Source organism: Molothrus ater, chromosome 5, assembly GCF_012460135.2.
Source record: "Molothrus ater isolate BHLD 08-10-18 breed brown headed cowbird chromosome 5, BPBGC_Mater_1.1, whole genome shotgun sequence".
NCBI lineage: Eukaryota > Metazoa > Chordata > Aves > Passeriformes > Icteridae > Molothrus > Molothrus ater.
Window position 1 is genome coordinate 51252823 of NC_050482.2, and position 22209 is coordinate 51275031.

Sequence of the window (22209 nt, forward strand, 5' to 3'; positions counted from 1 at the left end):
GGGTGGGGAGGGCGGAAGGGGGCAGGGGGCAGCAGGGGGGTGGGGAAGGAGGAGGTGGAAGCGCCCCTTGGTGGAGTGGGGACCTTCCCAATGCAAAAAAAAAAAAAAAAAATCCACAAAAAAAACCAACAAAAGCTAACAAAAAACTGACAAAAAAAAAAAACAAACAACAACAACGAAGGAACAAGCAGATAAGCAGACAAACAAGTGAGTGAACAAAAAATCAAACAAACGAAAAGGAAACATGAGGAAAGAGACAACAGTGAAAAAAATTATTTAAAAAAAAAGCAAAAGAAAAAAGAAAAAAAAGAAAATCCTTAAAACTGAGAGAAAGAGATTTAAAAAATAGAAATAAATTTAAAAGAAAATGCATGATTTCCCATGTACCATTATTTTAACATTTAATAAAAACAGATTAAAAAAATAAAAGGGAACCAAGAAATAACAAATGACAATAAATCAAGTGGGAGGAAGAGGAGGAGGAGGCAGCTTTTTTAATTTTGGGAGGTTTTATTCTTTTATTTTATGGTTTGTTCCCCACTTACCTTTAACCCAGCACTGGCTTCTTGGGGAACAGGGAATGGGGGTTCGGCTACCAGTGACTTCGGTGTCCTTGGGCCAGTTATGCAGGATCCTGGGTGCCGGAGTTAGCCATGACCCACTCTGTTCCCCTGAGACCCACGGGGATCCACTCCATTCCCCTGGGATCCGTGGGGATCTGCTCATCCTCCACAGATCCATAGGGGTTTAAAGTGACCCCAGAGAGTGCAGGAGCTGATGCTAAGTCACCCTCCACAGTGTCCCCAGGGAGGTCCCCACTTCCCCAGCCCTGGGGACCCTGGAGTTAATGGTGACAGTGCAAAAAACAAGCAGACACAGTAAATAAAGACACACACACACAGACAAAAAAAGAAAAAAGGACAAAAGAGGTTTCTTAAAAAAATAAAGTGGCAATTTTTTAATAAAACAACAGCTATAAATAAATGTAAATATAATAAGTGGATTTACTTGCAAGAACAACAGATAGTATTTTTTTCTTTTAATTTTTGTTTTCTTCAGCTTTAAACTGTGAACAAAAAGAAAAGAGGCAGCAGGGAGCTGTGTGGGAGGCACAGGTAGAGGGTGGGGAGGGCTGGCGGAGGGCAGCTGGGGCTCCCATCCTTTCAGGGTGATGATGCTGTGGGGGGGACACACATGGGATGCTGTGGGAGGGACAGCACTCGCGCACACGTGTGCCCACGCTCACACACTCTTGCCCTGGTGGGCGCACGCTCTCCTGTGAATGCTCCAGAGGCTCCCCAGGGTGGCCATGCACCCCTCAAATCTGCCCAGATCCCCCTTGGGCCGCATCAGCGGGGCTGCAGCCATGCAGGGGCACGGTGAGGCCGCCCAGCCGCCCCTGAAAGCGCTCCCGTCCTGGCCTGGGCACAGTGAGCACACCCCGAGCCAAAGCCGGCCACAGGCTGCCCGGCCTCGATCCGTGCCCCTGCCAGTGCCCACGGCAGAGGCCCCGAGCCGTGCCGGAGAGGTGCCAAGCCAGCGGGTGTCCCCACGCCCGCCGCGCTGCGCCCTCCTCCTCCTCCTGGGGGTCCCCGACCGCCGTGGTGCCCTCCGCAGCAGCAGGGCAAGGCCAGCTGGGCCCCCCAGCCTCCCCGGCCCCTGGCCTGGCTGCCGCCCCCTCCCTCCCTGGCGCCCCTCGGGGAGGGGAAGGGGGCACAGGGGTGCCAGCTTTCCTTTCCATGCAGCTCCCTCCGCGGGAGCCGCTGCCGATGGAGGCGGGAGGGGAGGTGGCACAGGGGTGATGGGGTGCCCCTGTGACACCCACAGACAGCGGCCAGCCCGGGGCGAGGACAGGAGGACGGGAGCCCTTTGGGGCTGCCCCCGAGAGCAGAAGCGCTCGGGGCAGGCACAAAGCCGAGAGTTTGCAGGATGGGGCCGCTGAGCCCTTCGGCAGCTCAGACCCACTTTTCGACTTTTTGTCCGTCCCCATTCCTGCTGCTCCAGTTTTAGGAGCTGCGCAGTCCCCGCTCCAGGTCCCAGCGGGGGTTCTGCTGTAAAGCAGCCAGATCCTCCCCGCACCCCCGACCCGCTGCTACTCCACCCCCCCTTCCCCGCTCCGGGGTAGGGCGGGGAGCAGCAGAGGGACGGGGTCACCCCCAGAAACGGCATCACGGGGCAAGAGGCGGATGCGAGCGCCTCGGCTGGCTGTTCAGACCCCACCCCACTAATGACATCCCCTCCCGTGGCCCCCCAGCCCTTTCAGAACGATTCACAGGGGATATTCACCCCCTCGAATGCCTCCCGAGGAATAAGTCAAAGCCAGTTCCCCAGATTCCAGCGTAGAGGGAAGGTGGCGTTGGGGTTTCCATCCCCACCCAACACTGCTCGGAGCTGGGGAGCATTCACAGGGCTGAGCGCGCCCCGGGGCCAGGAGGGAAGGGAAGAGTGCGGGAGGGCGCCGGGAGAGCGTGGGCAGGAGGCAAGGGCTGGAAGGGAAGAATTTTCCCCAGGGTGTTGCTCATGTCCAGCTCAAACCAGTACAAGAAACCAACCTCCATTTCCTTTATTTCGTGGGTTTTTTTCAGACTGTTAAAAAGAAAAAAATTTTAAAAAGAGAAAATGACAAAAAAAAAATCCTGGTACATGAAATAAAGATTTTTTTTTTATAACTTGGTCCTCGTTTATGTGGATTTACTGGGGGGGATTTGTAGTGCCTGAAGAGTACCTCAAAACCCAGCAAGAGAATGTACTGCTGTGGACAATTTCATCCTCATTGGAAATTCAGAGGATGGGCTTGCTTCAAGATAGTCTTCGAGATACAGGAATGGATAAGGCAAGAGAAGAGTGTTTTGCCAAAACTTTTTATTCTAAGTAAGTGTGGGTAAACTTGAGTCATACATGGGCTTTCTCTGCTGCCCTCCAAAACACCTGCTCCAGCCTCTCTTTAGCTTCCAGCATCTCCCCTCCTGTTCCATTCTTCCTGGTGTGGAGATACCACAAAGGCTGATGCTCCAATTCCTACTGCAAACAGTGGTTTCATGGCAAGCCGAGAATTGCCAGCAAGGTCAGAATTCATACACACTGGAGAGCTCAAAAAGGAAAAAGAAAGTGACTCCAGCATTGTTTTGGGGTTTTGTTCAGCCACTCACGGCAATTTCCTCAGTAGCTGGGTTGGCAGTGGGTGCCTGGTAGAAAAGCTCAGGTAGGAGCTTGGAGAGGGGGAATAACTTACAGCTGGAGATGCAGACCGAGAAACAGGTAAGGTGGCAGCAGAGCAGGGAGGCGAGATCCCCACAAAGGGGACTAGGCACATCCCCTCACCTCCCACTCACCATTGGCAGCAAGGGTGTCACCAATGAGCTTCCCTTCACCCTGCACTGGGCTCTCACTTCCCATGAGACCCTCCGTGGCTTTCTGAAGCAGACCAGAATCCCCATCAGACTCTGTGACTGCTAGCTCGGAGGGATGACATGGAAGGACAGCCATCTGAGTGACAAAGCTTCTCTGTGTGTGACCCACAGCACACAAGTGAGCTGAATGAGCAGGTCAGAGCAGGGCAGTTAATTTGGCAGCAGCAAGGAAGGCACAGCTGGCTCCAGGAGTCCCAGCAGGTGCTGCTGGGTCGCACTGTGATCACAGCACTGCAGTTCTCCCTGCTGCCCAATGCACCTCACACATGCTGATACCTGTGCTCAGCATCTCTACCCCCTGGGCAGCACCAGTGGGTCCCCACTCTGGCCCTCACTGCACCCCCTCTAGCACAAGCTCCTCCAGCTCATCCCCCTCCTTTGGGCCCCTGGTAGCACCTAACACCCACCCCAGCATTCCAGCTGGCAGGACGCTCCACTGCCAAGGTATCGGGGGCACCCGCCGACCCATTTCTGCTCCTCCTCCAGGGACCCTTCCCAGCAGCGTCCTCACCAAGAAGGAGGGCACAGGGAGGGGAGAGGCAGCAAAGCAGGCCAGTAGCCTGTCTGGGGGACACCAGGGAGCTCCTGGCCCTGCCACATGCACATCTAGGAGGCACCTGTCTTCCCACCCCATCTAGTGCACAGACCCCAAAACTTTCTCACCTCCTCCTCATCTCCTTGCCTGGTTCTGAAGCCTCCCCCCATGCTGAGTGCTCCTGCTCGGGCTAGGGTGGGATAAGCTGAAGGAACCTCCCTGCATATCCTCCATCCACCCAATGATGTTTCCAATCCTGGTCTGCTTCAGAGCTTGGGGCAAGAGTGTGCTCCCTTATCCTCCTCAGTGCCAGTGAGGCACTGGGGAGATGTGGCTACACTTCCCACACAATATCCTGCCTGGAGTGAAGGGGGTGCACAGCTCGCCCCCTCCACACAACTCCATGAGGGGTGCATTTCCTCCTAGGCTGCAGAGGCTTCTCCCCTTCTCTGGGATGAGGCAGCGAAGCAGCTCCGGCCTGAAATTACGTGTGGGGAATTCTCTTCAGACTGCACCAGCCTCCATGCCATAGTAATTAGTACTAATATTCAGCACTTATACAGCACTTTTCATGTTCAAAGCACTTTGCAAACATTAACTAATTAATGTCATATTAAGTGATGTCTTAGAGGGGCAGCATCGAAAGCAAACGACTTGTGCGTGGGCAGAAGCTCTCATTCCCCATCTCTCCCCAGGCACGTTAACACTTAGGTAGGTGAGAGACCCTAATATGTTTTCCTGCTCCCCTCCTAGTTCTCAGTGCTCCCCATTCCACGTGATTGCCTCTCCCACTGCTGACTGTGTGCTCTGACAGGCCCTGAGTATGCCAGGGGTGAGCAGGGCACCAGGGTCCTCTCCTCCACAGCACTGAGCCACTGAGGCCTCGTGACTGAGAGGTCAGTTAAAATATTTGGGTTGGAAAAGTTCCTGCCCCAGTCCCAAGCCCCAGCAGTGGGGAAGGAGAGACAGCAGGCCCCTTGCAACACAGCCAGAGTGGAGATGGAGCAGGCAGAGTCTGGTCCGATGCCTTCAGCCAGGTCCCTGTCATGCCCCGGCCTCGTGACCTCTTTGGGGCCAATGGTCTTTCCCTGCTTTCAGGTGCCAGAGGAATGCATTGTCTGGCTCTGCACAGGGATGATTTTGGACAGTGCCCCTCCAAACCTGAGGACACACTCTCAAGTGCTGGCCAGGGATGGGTAGAAGGCAGGCAGGGCATCTGCCAGAGAGAGTGCTGCCCTACTGAGACAGAGCAATTTGCAAGGATGGCTCTGGCAAAGGATCTGAACTCCAGAGGGCCTGCAATGCCCAAGGGATGCTGGCCTGCACTGGCAGCAGTGACAGGTCTTCTATCCCATGAAGGCACAGCATAGCTGGAGAGGAGGCTCCCTTTGGGGGATGGTGTGGGGCAAGGGAGCACTTGCTGCTGAGTAATGCCCAGGCCCTCACATGTGTGGGTCTGCTGTCAACGTGTGCTTGCTGCTCCTCAGCTGCCTCTCTCATATGGACCACAGCCAGAGCTGGCTGCGTTTTGCTTCAGTGGGAGGCGCTCTGAGAGCTCCTCATGTGGGGAAACCCAGATACTTGGCTATTAAATTAACATCGGGCATTTAACTGCATCATTCAAATGGTTTAAACACCCAGGAGTGGTAATTAGTAATTATGGTTTGGTGAGGGAGGATATTAAGTCCCAGGTATGGAGCCCAGTATTTTTCTCTGCAGATAATTTTTAGTGCCAGATGACTACAGAGAGAGGCCAAGCGTCAGACACGCAAGCCTGCTGTCTTGCTTGTGTGTGAGGACTGCCACAGGGGAAGGAGACAGCCACACAGCTCGCCTTTCAAAAGCCAAGCACCGAGGCCAAGGACACAGAAAGGTTTGAGAAGCAGAGCTGATGGAGGAGGAGGGTCTGTGAAGAGGTACAGTCAACATAACTAAAGCTGCTAGGTGAGCAAGGATGGCAAAGGACAGGCTATCTGAATGGCCTGGAAGTATTCCCAAAGGTAGAGGTGGGTCCAGACATCTTGGCATCTCCTTCCCAGGGGCCTTCCAGCTGCTGGGGCCTTCTCCCCTCCTCTCCCCAGGCTCTTCTGGACACCTTCTGGAGAGACAGAAAGAAGAGGCAACAGTTTTGGTAGGGAATAGTGGCAGATGGAGGATAAAATTTGAGTAGGACCTATGCAGATTAAGCAGATGTGAATTAAATGCCACCAGCCTGAGTTTTACCTCCAAGAGTGGGGAACAAGTCACCCTCACACTAAGCTGAGGCATGGAGCTGGACCACACATGGGCTGCTGTGCAGTGTGCAGCTCCTCACCCAGGCAGGGCATTTACAGAACTTCTGATCAAACCAAGCATACCTGTACCACAGTTTGACAGCTCCACAGAGCTCCAGAGTAGCTGTGCAACCAAGATGCCCCACGGAGATGAGAAACTCCCCTCCAGCCCGAGAGAGGGAACAGGGTCCTGCCACCCAGACATGGCCATAAAAAGACCTTTAGCTGGGGATCTGTGCCCACAAGGGTAGGGAGGACATCTGTGATGTCCCAGTGTCCATGGTGACTATGCCTTACTCAAGCCATCCACCACTGGCCCATAGAGGGGTGCTGAGAACCTGCCAGACATGGGAGCCACACTGAGGACCCTGACAGAGGATCCAGGACACCCCAGTGGGCCATGCTGTTTCCCACAACTGCAGCAGCAAAAATTGGGTGACTGCCTCCATCTTCCTGGCTGCAAAACCCAGCTTTGACCTGGCTCTGGCAGAGCCAACACAGACGTGAACCATTCTGGCAGAGCGTTGTCACTTGTGCCAATTTTACACCGTGGAGAGGAGTAACGTGCGAATGACGCCAAACCCCGCTGACCTCGTTTCGCTTGCCCTTTATTGAAACCTCCGGGCCTTGCACCCTGGGCTCGGAGCGACGAGGGTGCCACGGCTGATGGACACCACGAGGGCCGGGCCCCGGCAGGCTCGGCATCCTCTGCAGCGGTCAGCTGCTGACATTGCGGAGCGCCCGCAGTGGAGGAGCCGGCTGGCCGACACCCACGGCTTCAGCAAAGGGGTCAAGATGCACGGCTGTGGGCTGAGTCCCAGAAACAGATCCACAAGGGCAAAGTACCGGGCTTGGGAAAGGGTTTTCTCTGCTGCTGCTCCTCCTGCTGCTCCTGATCCCCTCGGGGATGGAAAAAACAAGGGACTTTGCTCTCTAGGGACCTGTCAATCAGAATCTGCCAGCACGGTTTAATTTGCTGCATTTATGCCTGCCAGGGGCCCCGGCCGGGCTGCCTGTTCCTGAGCAGGCAGTGCCATCCCGTGGGACGAGCTCGACACAGCAGCGGAGCCTCACAGCCGCACTGTGCGGGAGCTGGAGCAGCCCCACAGCTTCCAGGGAAGATGCAGCGCTGGGACCCTTGCCCGGTGTCCCCCTAGGGCACACGGGTGGCCAGCAGACTTTTCCACTCTTCCAGGGCTCCTCACTTCCTGCTTTCCTCATTCTCCCTCTCCTGACAGCATCTCAGAAGGGGACACAGGGACATAATTTACACGGGGGTTCAGCTTAGACCCACCCTGTAATGGGCTCCAGCCAGCACAGGGGGACATATTATTTTAGGAAGGGAGGGCAGACAGCAAAGCTCTTAGTGTGAGCTTGGTGTGGCCATGAGGTAGGAGGCAGCATGGCCCAGGAAGCTGCTTATCATCAGCAAGTCCCCCTGCTTCTCCTACTCTAAAATCTGCAGCTCTGACTGGTGCCTGGCCAGGGATCATCTAGGAATGTTTAATAGGGTAATATTTCATACATGCAGAGAAAAGAATAATTCCACAAAGCATTTCCAAGGCCAGGGAGCCCCATGGCTGCCCCATGTCTCCTTCTGCCCTTGCTACTCTCCCTCGAGTATCTGGTGCTGCTTGTGGATCCTTTGGGGAAAAAGGGGTGAAGGGAAGGTTCCTTCCCAGCCCAAACCCCTTCCCATCCCCTACAGCAGGGGCCAAGTGCAAAGCCTGGGCCTGACCTTGGGAGTCAGCTGTGACCTTGGGAAGTGCCTGATCCAGAGGAACAGGCTGCAGACAGGAAAAAGGAGAGAAAGAAAGACCTTGGACTGCTGCAGTGGGAGCTTTCTGGAGCAAGGCTGAGAGTGTGCATCCGTCCCAGCTGCCTCGGGGTACCTGCCGCCCGATGGGGGACATACGCAGCACAGCTTTGCCAGAAGGGACAAAAGCACCCGGCTGACTCCTCCAAAGACAGAAGAGAGCAGATGGCGCTGAAATCTGCTCAAGAGGAGAGGAAGGAATGGCCCCGAGGCTCCGTACTCCCTGTACCCTCCACACTCCCTGTACCCCGAGAGGCACATTTGTCCGCGGCCAAGCGTGTCGGCCAGCCCTGTCTCTGACTTACCAAGGAGCAGAGAAGGGAATGGCTACCATGGACTTGCTGGGCTGCTGCTTATCCCTTGTTGCCTTTCTCTTTTTCGGAACCTTCCTGACAGTGCCTAGGAAGGGAATAGTTTGTTACACATAGGTAGCATCAGCTTTTGGCTCCTTACTGCCTTGAAAGTAGGTCTTGTGCAAATAGGGTTCAACTGTGTTTCCTAGCAGAAATTGCTTGCACTCTTTTTCTGCCTCCCAATATTCTGCTTAGACCTCTTTTCCTGGCTGGCATAAACATTAAGCCTTCCAGAGAAGAGACCAGCCAGGCAAGAGCACTTGCACAGCATGTTTAGCCCCAGAAGATTCTGATTTTTCATGGAGGTTACTCTAACACTGATGATGTTGAAGGAAATAACCATGAGTGCTTATGTGCTGGGCAAGGGCCCTTGTGAAGAAAACCCATGTTGCCCATAGCTCTGCTCACATTGAGATCCTTCTGAGGGCAGTGCAGCATACGACTCAGGCACTGGATAATGGCAGGGCACAGAGCAGGGCTCCAGCAGGTGAAAAGCAAACTGCTAACTCAGTGTTGAGAAGGCATTGTGTGCCTTCCACCTCCCAGGGCCACATCCTCCTCCCTGCTGTAGATCTGGCTGCATCTATGCAGCATTTCCCAGCAGCAGCCTCTGTTGACAGGGTTCCCCATCACCATAGCTTGTATCTCCTTCAGTCAGGCAGGGAATCTTGTCCCTCCCTGCACAGCATGGAGGTGACAAGTTCCCACTGCAGAAGCTCACTGGTGTCGCCTAGAAAACAGCCACAGAGCAGGGATTTGCAGCTGAGCCTGTGGACTCTCAAGCTCATACCCCAGCCACTGCACCAGTCTTCCTCTCCTGATGCAGGCTTGGAGCCAGCAGGGACGCTGCTGGCGCCAGCTGCTCTAATTGAGCTTTGTAGAATAAACTTGTGGAATTAGCCTGTTGGCTGCTAGGATAAAATCCAACACTGAATGCAGATCAAAGGAGACAATCTTGCTGACAGTTTGAGGGAAGGCAGCGGGCCCTGGGCTCCTTCTGCAGCTCTGGAAAGGGCAGCGCTCAGCAGCCAAGGGTGAGGATGCAGCATGACACACACACTGTCTCTTCGGCAATTCATGTGGTCCAGACCCTCGAGGTCAAAGCTACAGAAACCTTGGGAGAGGTCTGACACTGGTGGCAAAAATAGTCAAAAAAAAGCAAGAGACAGCACTAATTCACAGAAAGACAATTTTTGGATACACCAAATTTTGTGGTTTTTCCTGGTTGCATGGAGGGAGCAGACAGCTCTGAGCCCAGCCTACAGAAGCAGTGGGGTTTAAGAAGGGGAAGTCTGTCCTTGCTCAGTTTCTGTCTGTCTGTGAGGACAAGACAGTCCAGCCCAGCAGCCAGGGAGAGCTCAGCACAGCAGGAGGAGGAAGAGGGGGAAAGCCTCACAGTGAAAGCACTATCTGCTACCAAGAACAATAAACTCAGCACATTCCTTGTGTGGACCTTACCAGACAGCCAGGGCTGGTCTGAACACACACAGCAAATCTGCCAGGTGCCACCTGCTCCCAGCCCCACCAGATTGCACAGGCAGCAAATTAAAAATCAGATTCACTGCACATACACAGAAATGCTGTTTCACGGCCATTTTTCCAGGATTCCTGAAAATCCAATCAAGAATTTTCCTGGAAATCCAACCAGAATTTCTTGACAAAGCTGGTGAGCAACCACCAGATGAGAGGACAGGTTTATAGTTCAGCAACCAGGACAACAGTGAGAGGAATGAAGGTCTTGGAAAGGAGGCCAAGCATTGCAGCAAATCACCTGGCCTGAGAGAACAGCAGGCTGAGGAGGCAGATAAAAGTGCCATGGAAAAGATGGGATGCAAAGGGGAGGGCCAGGGAAGGAAGGAGGGCTTCGCAGCCTGTGAACATCAATCCAGGGCATGAGCCAGTTCATACATGGCCAAAATTGATTACAACAAAAGCCCTGGAGCCAGGAGTAAGCTTTGCTGCTTTAAAGATGATGACAATGACTGCAGAAGAGGAATCTGACCTGAGGAGGTGTGTGTGAACATCAGGGTTCCCTGCAGTGGGAAGGCGTTAAGGCTGAAGACTATTTCCCTTGGTTTCTGGGTTTGTCAAGAAGCACGGGGCAGTGGAGACTAAGCATATGGCACAGGCATACGGTGTGTTTGGTCTTTAGTGAGGAACAGGAACCCAACTGTCTATTTTTGATGCATTTCTTATAAGAATGAGAAAAAGAACTACTGGAAAATGGTGCTTTAATGTGAACATTAGTCTTCCAATCCTCTTTAATTGGAAGTACCATCATACAAGCTGGAAAGCAACCCGTCTTAAGGCTTTCCAAAGCTTTTTCAAGGCAGAGGTGATCTATTTTCTAGGAAAGGCCCCTAACAGGTTGGGTGCTTGGACATGCTCTCCTTCACTTAAACCTGGCAAGCCCCTGGTAACACAGCCTGAGCTGTGTATTATCCTCTCTCAGCAGGAGGAGGCTGCTCTACGCAGAGCCAGCTCATGGGGTGACAGCTCTCCAGCAAGCCCCAAACTGCAGAGATGGATGGCAGAGAAGGTTTTGGACTGGAACATCTACGGTGCTGGAATGAGCCCCTGTTTTATGGGCCTACAAACACCAGCACAGAGCCCAAAGCCAGAGAAGTGGGAGACAAGAACAGAGAAACAGATGGGAGCAATTTATCTGGCTGTTCTCATGAGCATCTTCCAGGGAAGAGTGATTAGCCTTATTAACTGATTAAATGATTAATTAACTGATGAACTGAAATTATGGATCAAGGATCAAATGATTGCAAGGTAAGTGTATTTGGAGTACTTTTCCAGGAAGCGATGTATTTCACGTGCCTTTCATGAAAACCAGAGGCCAGGAGGGGAACTGTTTGCAGCAGCAGCAGCAGAGTGTGGGGTCAGCAGGACAGGAGCAGAGGCACAAGGAGCTGCAGGGCCCCAGCAGGACACGGGAGGTACAGTGCCTGGTGTGAAGTGGGAAGCGGGACAGACCTACTCCCTCTCCTGGGAAATGTGACCTGAGATAGGCTGAGAAAGTTGGTTCTGTTCAACCTGGTGAAAAGAAGGTCTCATGGAGATCTCATAGCAACCTTCCAGTATCTGAAGAGGGACTACCAGGAAGCCAGAGAGGGGCTCTTCATCAGGAGCCGTACTGATAGAACAAGGACTAATGGCTACAAATTGAAAGAGGGAAATTTAGGCTGGATATTAGAAAGAAATTTTTTACTGTGAGGGTGAGAAGACACTGGTTGCTCAGGGAAGTTGTGGATGCCTCAACCCTGGCAGTGTTCAAGGCCAGGCTGGATAAGGCCTTGGGCAATCTGGTCTAGTGGGAGGTGTCCCTGCCCATGGCAAGGGTGGTTGGGACTAGAGGATCTTTAAGGTTCCTTCCAACCCTTAACACTTTATGATTCTAAATGTGGCAGAAAATCTCCCCTGCTTAAGACTGGATTCTTTTTTTTATAGAACTCTTCTTCTTGCTAAGAAAATGGGAGGTTGGATTCATGCCCAGGGGAGCATTTATTCCAGTGGCACCAGCCACTCCCTATGCATGCCATCTCCTCCAACCCACACCTATATCCAACTGTGTCACCAGAAAAGGAAATTTGAAGGGCTGAGACCAAGCTGCACAGGATCTGCCATCTCTGGTAGACAGCAGCAGCACTACATTCTCTGCATGCACCTCATGCAGGCCTGGGAATGAAGAGGAAATGGAGGAAAGCACAGGATTTTGTTTTATCAGTCTAGTTCTCTTCATTCCTTCATTCCTAAGTCTATTTCTCTCTTTGGAACTTCTTCTTCTTTTCCTCACCATCTCCTAAGCTGAGTCTCTCTGAGCCCACAAAGCCAGCTTGGGGGGACAAGGGACAGGCACTGTGGAGCTGGCATCCCACTGAGCCTCTGCAAGTGACAAGGGAGGCAGTTCCAGCTCTAATGATGTTTGTCTCCAAAAAGGCTGTTTAGGTGAGACAGTTACAAATTGTATTTTATAAACTGTATTTCTATAAGTGGATTTTTTTTTATTTTGCTAGCGGGAAGAGGCACTTTAATAATCCCACTTGTGATTAATGGCAGGGTGTCTTGTCAAAGCAAAGACCGCTGCAGCTTCGGTTCTTTCTCGAGGAGCAATCACAAGTGGAAAATAAAGAAGAAAATGCACAACCTCTCTGCCTGGAAAATATTGATCTAGACTCTTCCTAGGTAAAAGATACTCAGTAAAATTCTCTAAAGAGTTTTTTAGCCTGTGAGCTGAAGAGATTTGTAAACCAGATCCTGCTCTTTTAGGGGTAGAGAAAATTTCAATCACTCTGGCATGAGAACATTTGGGATTTAATGATTTATTGTCCTCATTCCCTGAGAAGAAATACTAACCCAATTACAGAGACAGGGACCCAAGGCACTGCTGTATTAAATCACTGGCTCATGGTCTCCTGGAGAGGCTGTAGGGCTGAATCCAACTTCCAGCCCTAGGTCTGCCTCCAGCAGGTCCACGGAAGCCATCAGGGACAATTGGAAAACTCAAATATCACACTGTGAACATAGCAAGGACAACTGCAATTCCCATTCACCATCTTCACCCATCTTTAACTCTCAAAGTCAAGTGGTTTCTGTAACACCCTCTAAAAACAAAATGTTGGTTGAATGATCATACAACTACAGCCTGAAAAGTACCTGATTTTCCACAGCATCATTGCAGAGTTTGGAATAAATTTTTATTTTAAGAAGTTGTATGTGTGAGAAAATGAAGAAGCACATCATTAAGTCATGTTTCCTGTCCTAGCATGTGATTTTATTGACATATTTCTTGTCCAGAGTCCTGTACATCTGTTCCCTATTAAAGTCATCTCTTAACCTCTATCTCCATTTTTATCTGGGAAAACAGGAATTTACCAACCGGACCTCAAAGTAACTCCATCATATGTATGTACAGAAAACTTAACCAAATGGGAACTGCACATTAATAGTTGAAATCTGTATTTGACTAAGCTGAGGATCAATATTTTTCTGATACATGATTTGTAAATTAAGTTGAACTCAAGTTTTCTAAAGGAAAAAAAAAAAAAAACAAAAAGGCAAGTCATTGACACCAAAACGATTCCCAACAGGCATTTGCCATAGGGCTGAACACCTCTGCCAAGAGAAGTTCCACAGTCCCAGAAGTGTAGCCACCATTAGCACTGGAGATGTTTCTGACCCCACCATTGTCTGGGCTGCTGTGCTCTGCTGAGCCTTCACCACACACAGAAAGCCAAGTTTTCCTCCTCTTTATGACATCTGGGTACAAAGTGAATGGCTTTTGTCCATGTTACCCCCAGCTTTTACACAGCTTTTTTGGTTTTAAAAACCAAACTCAAGCATTTTAATCACTGGGGCAAATTTACACTATCCTTAACAATACTCTCCTTCACTCCTGCATATTTTTTCTCTATTAAGTGGCAATTAAGCAGGAATGAAATTTTGGTAAATGACAGTATTGTCCCAAAATTGTTTTTTTCACCCAGCCTGCAAGAGGCCAATCCACACACATAATCCAGATATTTGATTTATTTACAGTTCTGCATAGAAAGAGGTGCTAGCTGGCAAATCCACAAAGCCAGCACAACAACTACCAAAACTTCTCATTCTTTATATATTTTGGCAAACGAAGGCAGTAATGACCCTTGGCTATAAGTTACCTAATTCTCTTTTTAATTAGTATTCTGTCTTCTATTGGTTAATGGGCCTCTCCCTGCTCATGCTAATTAGTCTGCATGCTCAGTGTCTCTCTCCTTTTGAGCTGGTGGTTTCCTGGGTCAGTGGCCATGATCTCCCCCTGCCAGAATTACCTTTTACTCTGTAGGAGCTGATTCAGCACAGCTGCTGAGCTGTCTTTATTAATTTCTTCCTTACCTTGGGGGTTCTGCCAAATGTCTTTGTGGCTTGTAAATTCTGCATTCTTCGTGTCCACTATCTGTGGTACAACCCTCTTCCCAAGCTTTGTTAACCTCCCCTGAGGTCACTGAAGAACGTTGATCCCTAAACCTTAACAAGGCAGTTCTACTGTCAAGTAATTTGTCTTTCTAACACCTGGACATCACTTGGAGTTTGTTTGTTAGCTCCTGTTCCACAGATTAAACCTCTTTTCTTGTTGATCAGAGTTGAAAGTACTCAAAGATCAAACATTAAAGAACAACTTCTCTTAAGAAATTTTTTTTAATAGTTGACATTTTGCGACAACGCTGTCGCTTTACGGCAGCCGCGCTGGTTGCTCGCTTTTCCGGGGGCTGGCGGTTTTCTGCGTTTACGACAGGGCGCTGCCGTCGCGCGGCGCTGACGCGAAGGGCGCGCCGGGGCTGCGCGCGGCCCTTTCCCCGCCCGCCGCCGCCGCCGCCGGAGCCGCTCCCGGATCCGCCGCCGGATCCGCCGCCATCGGGGCCGCGCCGGGGCCGTGCAGGTGAGGGAGGCGCTGGGGTCGCACCAGAGCCGCTCGCCTGCTGCGCTGGCACCTCCCGCGCCTACCGAGACCCCCCCAGCCCCGCCCCGCCGCTCCCGCCGGTTCCGGTGGGGCCGCGTCCCCGCCTCTCCCCGGCACACGCAGCGCCCACCGGGCCCCTTCCTTCCTCCCCGGGCCTGGTTGGCGAAGGCGCCTTCCCTTGGCGGTGGCTTGTGCCGGAGCAAGGCCTCAGGTCTCGGTGCCACACCGTGCGGCAGCTGAGGGTTTGAGAGTTTTTTTTTCATTTTTCCACCTTTAGAAAATTTAAAAATGGCGAAGTTTGTGGCACCTGTGATCCAGGACAACCCCTCCGGCTGGGGCCCGTGTGCTGTGCCCGAGCAGTTCAAGGACATGCCGTACCAGCCCTTCAGCAAAGGAGACCGCCTGGGCAAGGTACCTGTGCCGTGCTGGGGCCCCCTGCATGCTGCCTCCCGTGCTCGCTTTTGTTACCCTGGCTGCTCCTCCGGCACCCTTGGCAGTGCGTCCTAACACACTGTGAACACCTAGCAGGGCTGGCAGGCAGAGCTGGGAGTCAAAAGGATTAGACATGGAGCATATGTTGTGTTAATGCTTACTTTTAACTGTTTGTGCTCGTTCTTAGGTGGCCGATTGGACAGGAGCCACGTACCAGGATAAAAGATACACAAGTACGTGTGGTCTGCTGGCTGTTTCTGGGGTTTGTTTTCTGCAAAGTTTCCTTCCAAGCGTCGTTCCTGCTTCCATGTCTCATACCCACCCTGTAATTACCTGCACACCTCAGCAAGACAGGCAGCTTACTTTAGGAAGCGTGCTTTACCCTTGGGAGAGCTCTGTGGGGCTCTCCCTGTCCTTGCGGCTTACTCTGGGTTTTTGTACTGCCTGGGCTTGTAAGGGAGGTGTGGAGGGGGAGTAGACATGCAGGTGTAAGGCAGGAGTCCTAGTTTAGATATCACACTTTGGTGAAGGCAGATGGGGAGAGAAAGAGGCAAAGCATCAGGGTTTTTCCTTAGGACCTTGGTGCTGAGTTGCTTTTTTTTGTTCCCAGACAAGTACTCGTCACAGTTTGGGGGCGGAAGCCAATATGCCTATTTCCACGAGGAGGATGAGACCAGCTTCCAGTTGGTGGACACGGCCCGGACGCAGAAAACAGCGTACCAGAGGAACCGCATGAGGTTTGCACAGGTAGGGTGTCCCTGAGACAGGATGAGAGGGAGCTTCAGCCCCACAGGATTCTTCCCAATTAATCTGTTCCTTTTTCTCTCTGTCATTTCTGCAGAGGAACCTTCGGAGAGACAAGGACCGTCGGAACATGCTGCAGTTCAGCATGCAGACACTGCCAAAGAGTGCCAAGCAGAAGGAGAGGTGAGGCTGCAGAGATGGGCATACTGAGCTCGGGTTGGAGTGTGTGAACATACTGTTGATGAATTTGAAAACTTACAGTAACAGAATCTGCTGGAGCAAACAGTCAGCAGAGAATTTCAGGGTGTTTTGAGTCCAGTGCTGTTCTAGTGTCAATAGTACTTAAAAGCATGGATTTCAAATGGCTTCCTAATAATTTAGGAGAAATTTTTAGTTGTGTTTAGAAAGTAATGGTGGTATTCTAAAGAGTGAATATCCTTTCTGAAAACTGCATTTCAGTCTTCAGGTAGAACTATATAAAGAGCTGCTCAGAGCTAAGAACAGACTTCTTAATGCCTTGGGTGTCTTGATCAACAGATGGCTCAACAAATGTTTCAGGAGATCAGTGTCTGAAAGCAGTGCTCCTCTGGTAGTGGTTTGGAAGTGGAGGAGTGGTTGTGGCATATAGGAATCACAGCTTTTCTCACATTTGTCATTTTAGAGATCGTTTGCGCCTACAGAAGAAGTTTCAGAAGCAGTTTGGAGTGAGGCAGAAGTGGGACCAGAAATCACAGGTAGACAAACTGATGAGCATTGTGCCCCCTCTGATGGTTAGGTTTCTGTGGCTGCACTCACAGGGCAGCTCCTCTCGCACAAATCCTGATGTGTCTCCATTTCTCTCTGTACGTGTCCCCCCTCTGGCCGCACAGCAGAAACCTCGTGACTCCTCTGTTGAAGTTCGCAGCGATTGGGAGGTGAAGGAGGAGATGGATTTCCCTCGGCTGATGAAAATGCGCTATCTGGAGGTGTCAGAACCACAGGACATGTGAGTTCCTAAGGCAGCCCTTTGCTTGCTCCTTGAAGTGACCGGATTTTTGGAAAGCGGGAGCTCAGAGGTCTCCTGCCTGGTCCCAATGTTCTCTATGAAGTACCAAAACCAAGGGGAGGTAATGAAACACCCAGCAGGCCCTGTGTGGTTCATGGGTGGTGTTATCTGTAAGAGGGGTATCCAGATGGTCCTCTTATCTTTGCAGAGAGTGCTGTGGAGCCCTAGAGTACTATGACAAAGCCTTCGACCGCATTACAACAAGGAACGAGAAGCTCCTGAGGAGCATTAAGCGCATCTTCCATACCGTCACCACTACGGATGACCCAGTTATCCGAAAGGTATCCACCAGTTTGTGAAACTCAGTGTGGGCTGTTGTTGGAGACCAGCTGTCACCATCAGACCAAAGGGCAAAAGCAAGAAGCATTGGTACCAGTATTTTTCTGAGGTGGAAGGCAGAGCTAGATTAAGGCAGAGGTAGGAACACTGGCCAAGGAAAAGCTAAAATTCTGGAAGGGCAAGCAGACCAGTACTTGAGGTATGTTGGGAAGAAAACATAGATCAGAAACATGATCCTTGGGCCTTGCTTTTGAAGGTGAGGAAGGCTCAGACATTTCTTTTTTGTGACTTGATTTGCAGTGAGAAGCTGTGCATTTTCCAACAGAATTAATATTTCTTAGCAGTTTCTTACTTTCCCCTTGTGTGGGTGAGGGTGGGCCAGGATTGCTGTGTAGTACCTTACGCTTTGCTGGCAGTCGATGGGGTACTCACCAGTACAGCTTTCTCAGTCAGAACAGCAGAAGTCAGTGATCTGGTTTGCTAGCACTTCTTGTCCTACCTAGGGAAGGGATATCTATTCTTATTGCTGAAACAGTTTTCTCCTCCTTCTGTATTCACAGCTGGCCAAGACACAAGGGAATGTGTTTGCCACAGATGCCATCCTGGCCACACTGATGAGCTGCACTCGTTCTGTTTATTCCTGGGATATCATTGTCCAGAGAGTTGGATCCAAGCTTTTCTTTGACAAGAGGGACAACTCAGATTTTGGTGAGGAAAAGTCCTGAAAGGAATTTCTGCAGCTGTAGGGTCATATTTTCTTCATGCTTACTTAGGTGTCCACACTGAGCCCCCTGAACAAGCTTATTACTGCAGTATGTGTGATAGCTGTGTGGGGAACTTCAATATTGATCTGCTCTGATGTGGGGCTAGCAATTCACTAAAGCTGACATAGTTACTCCCCCAAGTATAACCATTTGCATCTGGTTTTCTTCCCAGACCTCCTGACAGTGAGTGAAACAGCCAATGAACCACCACAGGAAGAGGGCAACTCTTTTAATTCTCCACGCAACCTGGCCATGGAAGCTACCTACATCAATCATAACTTCTCCCAGCAGTGTCTGAGGATGGTAAGGTAGAACTGTGATGAGTAGTGGGTCTGTGCTCCAGAGTCTCAAGAAGAGGCTTCATTAAGGCTGCTTTAATACAGAACAGAAGCATTTTAATTGACAGTTGTGTTATACCAGTGGTCTTTCAGTTTTGAAAGAGGTGGGATTATTTCTGGTGAGCAGTGTGACTTTGTTGTAGAAAGATTTTCACCTTGATTTCACAGAGTATCATCCTACTCCCATTGATGATGTAGACAGGCTTCTCAGTACACTTAAGGAAGCCTAAGTGCCAGTACAAGTACTGCTTATAGTGCTGTGACTAATGTGGGCATGAGGCTTTCATCAGCTGTCTTAATGTTTTGGTGTTTCTCTACATAAGGGAAATCAGCTACTGTTGCTGTAAAAGAATATTTTTCCAATAGAGGAAAGCTGTCTCCTAACATGCTCTGCTGTTTTCATCTTCAGGGAAAGGAGAAGTACAAGTTTCCCAACCCAAACCCCTTTGTGGAGGATGACATGGATAAAAATGAAGTAGCCTCTGTTGCATACAGGTAAGTTGATATTTCTGATGCCCAGATTTGGCAGGGGGCAGGATGTCAGTGTGATACAGAAGCAAAACAGGTTGGGAGTGTTATTGATAGAAGCTTTACCTTGAGAGGGATTCATGGATGACCTCACAGTGAAAAGATAAAGGAGGAAAGGATTTTGCTGAATGCTTACATGGATCTGGAAGAGACCGAAGGTCAGAAATAACCAGCTGGATTGTTTATTGGCAGGTACCGAAGGTGGAAGCTGGGAGATGATATAGATCTCATTGTCCGCTGTGAGCATGATGGAGTGATGACAGGAGCTAATGGAGAAGTGTCATTCATCAACATCAAAACACTGAACGAGTGGGATTCAAGGGTGAGGAAGAACAGGATCCCCAAGCTAGCTCTAACTGCTTCACTGCTGCCTGACATGCCAGGTACAGCAGGGAAGATAAGACAAACATCTGGCCGTGTTCCCCAGATGTTACATTCCACTAAGGAGTGTAACTCTGGTAGACAAGCAATGCTGATGAGATTCTCCCCTAAATGTGAGGTAGCTGGCTTGAACCCTCTTGTCTCCCTGGGTGTTCAGCATAGTAGCCAGTCTGTTCTTATGGTTCTCTAGAATTCTTTCCTCACAAACTGCCCCTTCTAACCAGTGCCACAAATGTTGAGCAATCCCAGCTGTTTGGATTTCTCCCTTCCCAGTGCAAGAGCTTTCTCTGTAGGCTGCAGTTCGCACTCCCTCACGTGGTACCATAGGCTAGACAGCTTCCCTCTGTGATGACAAGGTGGCTGAAGAGATGGCTGCTGCTGGCTTGTCAGGCTGACCCTGGTTCCGATTCTCCTCTCAGTATTGCAATGGGGTGGACTGGCGCCAGAAGCTGGACTCTCAGAGAGGGGCTGTCATTGCCACGGAGCTGAAGAACAACAGCTACAAGCTGGCCCGCTGGACATGCTGTGCACTGCTGGCTGGATCAGAGTACCTTAAACTCGGGTAAGGGGGGCGGTTCACACCAAATGTCTTCCAGGTGCATTTTCTAGTATTAAACTTGGTGTATGGCTGAGTGAAGCATTTACAGAACAAGTAATGCTAAAATCACCCAGTGTTTGAGTGGCCAAAAAAGGAAAGCTTGTGGTGAGGGCACCAGCCTTGGTGTAAGCTGCTTCCTCTCAGCATCCAGCTGTGACTGACCCCACACACGAGGGACAGGTGGCCTGTGTGGGCTCTCAGCCTCTTTGCTGTGGTCACCAACAAGGGAAATAAATACAGTGACTGTGGTGCCTCTCAGGTATCTGATTGAGATCTTCAGTGCCCTGTAACTGAGAAATTAGGTGGTATGGGGAGATACAGCCACACCTTTTTTTTAAACTGTCAGCTTAAAATCAGTTGAGTACTGCAGGTAATGAACAAGAGGTTTTTGCTAAATGAATTCTAGTGGTTCTGCCACCCTCAGTTCCATCCACAGACACAGAATTTATTCTTTTCCATCTTTTTCATTCCAAACTCCCAGCTAATCGTGCTATTTCTTAATTTTATCTGTGGGGCTAATTCTTCTTTATCTTTTGTACCTCTCCATCCGATTTGGGGATTTCCAGGTGCATCGCAGATTGACAGTTTGTAGCCAAGAAATCCTCTTAGCTTTCAGTGTTGGAGTATTAGGATTTTTCAGCCCAGAAAACAAAAATAACATGACCACGCTGCTTTTCTTGCTGGTGTTCTGCTGTCTGGGCGTAATCTCCTGATACCCCTGTGGTTTCTTCTTGCCCCCCAGGTACGTATCCCGTTACCATGTGAAGGATTCTGCCCGCCACGTGATCCTGGGCACACAGCAGTTCAAGCCAAATGAATTTGCCAGCCAGATTAATCTGAGCATAGAGAACGCCTGGGGCATCCTGCGATGCGTCATTGACATCTGCATGAAGCTGGATGAGGGGAAGTATCTCATCCTCAAGGACCCCAACAAGCAGGTGATCCGCATCTACAGTTTGCCTGATGGCACCTTTAGCTCTGATGAAGATGAGGAGGATGAGGAGGAAGAAGAGGAAGAGGAAGGTTTGTAGCCTACTTGGGGCTTTATGCTTTAAAGTGATGTTCTAGTCTGTTATGTATGATTAAGTCCAGAGTTAAAGGGTCAGATCTGACCAGTGCAATGGCAGGAGAGGAACAAGGCTGGAGAATGTATGGTCCCAAGGATGGGACTCTGTTGAAAAGGTGTGGGTGACATTGGGAGTACTCAGCTGAAAGAAAAACAGCACCTAGTTGGAGATGCAGATGTTGTGCCTCTGTACAGATACTTGATGAGGACTGATTTTAGCAGGGTTTGTGGGGAGGTCCCACATCCAGAGCACTGTGTGGCAGAATGAAGCCTGCCAAGAAGCCCTTCATTCAGCGGCCCTAAGGTCTGCAGGAGTGGGTGGGTGCTAATTTCTGTTGGTTCTGGGATATTTTTTGACTGCAGTTTTAGAAATGGCAGTGACTATAAGGTGACACATTTCAAATGCGTGGTGACAGAGCGCAATTGAGGGAACGTGGTGAAGGCTTTTCTGAGGTGACTCTTGAAGCTGAGCAATCACTGGCTGGTCTGGATATGAGTTTTGGAGCATCAGTGGTGCCCAGTGGACAACTGCTGCCTTCCCTTTGCTGCCTAAAACCATCTCTGATGTGAGATCTATATGTGCTCCACTGACAGAGGGAAACCATTTATCCTAGAGCTCTTGCTTCTGTGATAGGAAAATATGCCCCAGATTATTTTTAGGCTGTAAGCTTAGCCTCGCTGCTCTGGATTTTATTATGGAAATGTTAGTTGGGTTGCTGCGTAATTTGCTTAGGAATGTAAATTGTTTATGACGAGTGTGTGGTCTTGGCTGATGGGCAGGTTTGTTGGGAAGCTGGACAGAGGCAAGGAGACAGTTGGAGGTGGGATGAATTTCCCAAAGTGACAGCCTTGGTTTTTTGTGTTCCTTGTGGCATTTCCTTGACAGCAAGGGTTTAATTTTGGGGTTTTCTTCCTCCAGCTGCATTCACCTAATTTCTGCTTCTCTTCTTTTTCAGAGGAAGAGAGCTGAACCCTGCAACCAGCACTGAGGGAGGGGCTGCAGTGCCCGGGGAGCCCCAGTCCCGGGGCTGGGCTGTGGCTGTACCTTTGCCCCGGCTGTGCTGCACATCGATCATAAACGGGGGAAAGCGGAATAAAGTTGATTTTGCCGACTTCCGGCGCTGTATGTGTGTGTGTGTGCCTGGTTCGGGTGTCCCCCGCGGTCACGGCTCCGTCCCGCGCCTGCCCCTTTAAGCGCCGCC

At 50.5% G+C, this 22209-nt stretch overlaps 1 protein-coding gene across 2 annotated transcripts; it reads left to right on the plus strand.

Moving 5' to 3' along the window:
- Positions 1 to 14703: 14703 nt before the first annotated feature.
- Positions 14704 to 22119, plus strand: EIF3D (eukaryotic translation initiation factor 3 subunit D). 2 transcript variants are annotated; one of them, XM_036401444.2, is made up of 15 exons: positions 14704 to 14811; positions 15110 to 15243; positions 15452 to 15497; positions 15875 to 16011; positions 16106 to 16191; positions 16670 to 16742; positions 16878 to 16993; positions 17202 to 17334; positions 17893 to 18040; positions 18269 to 18399; positions 18844 to 18929; positions 19155 to 19284; positions 19763 to 19905; positions 20684 to 20964; positions 21964 to 22119. In XM_036401444.2, exons 2-15 carry the CDS (start codon positions 15121 to 15123, stop codon positions 21975 to 21977), a joined length of 1647 nt encoding a protein of 548 aa, XP_036257337.1. In that variant the 5' UTR covers positions 14704 to 14811; positions 15110 to 15120; the 3' UTR covers positions 21978 to 22119. The 2 variants fall into 2 exon arrangements, with proteins under 2 accessions (XP_036257337.1, XP_036257338.1); XM_036401445.2 differs by having other exon boundaries at positions 16881 to 16993.
- The last annotated feature ends 90 nt before the right edge of the window (positions 22120 to 22209 follow it).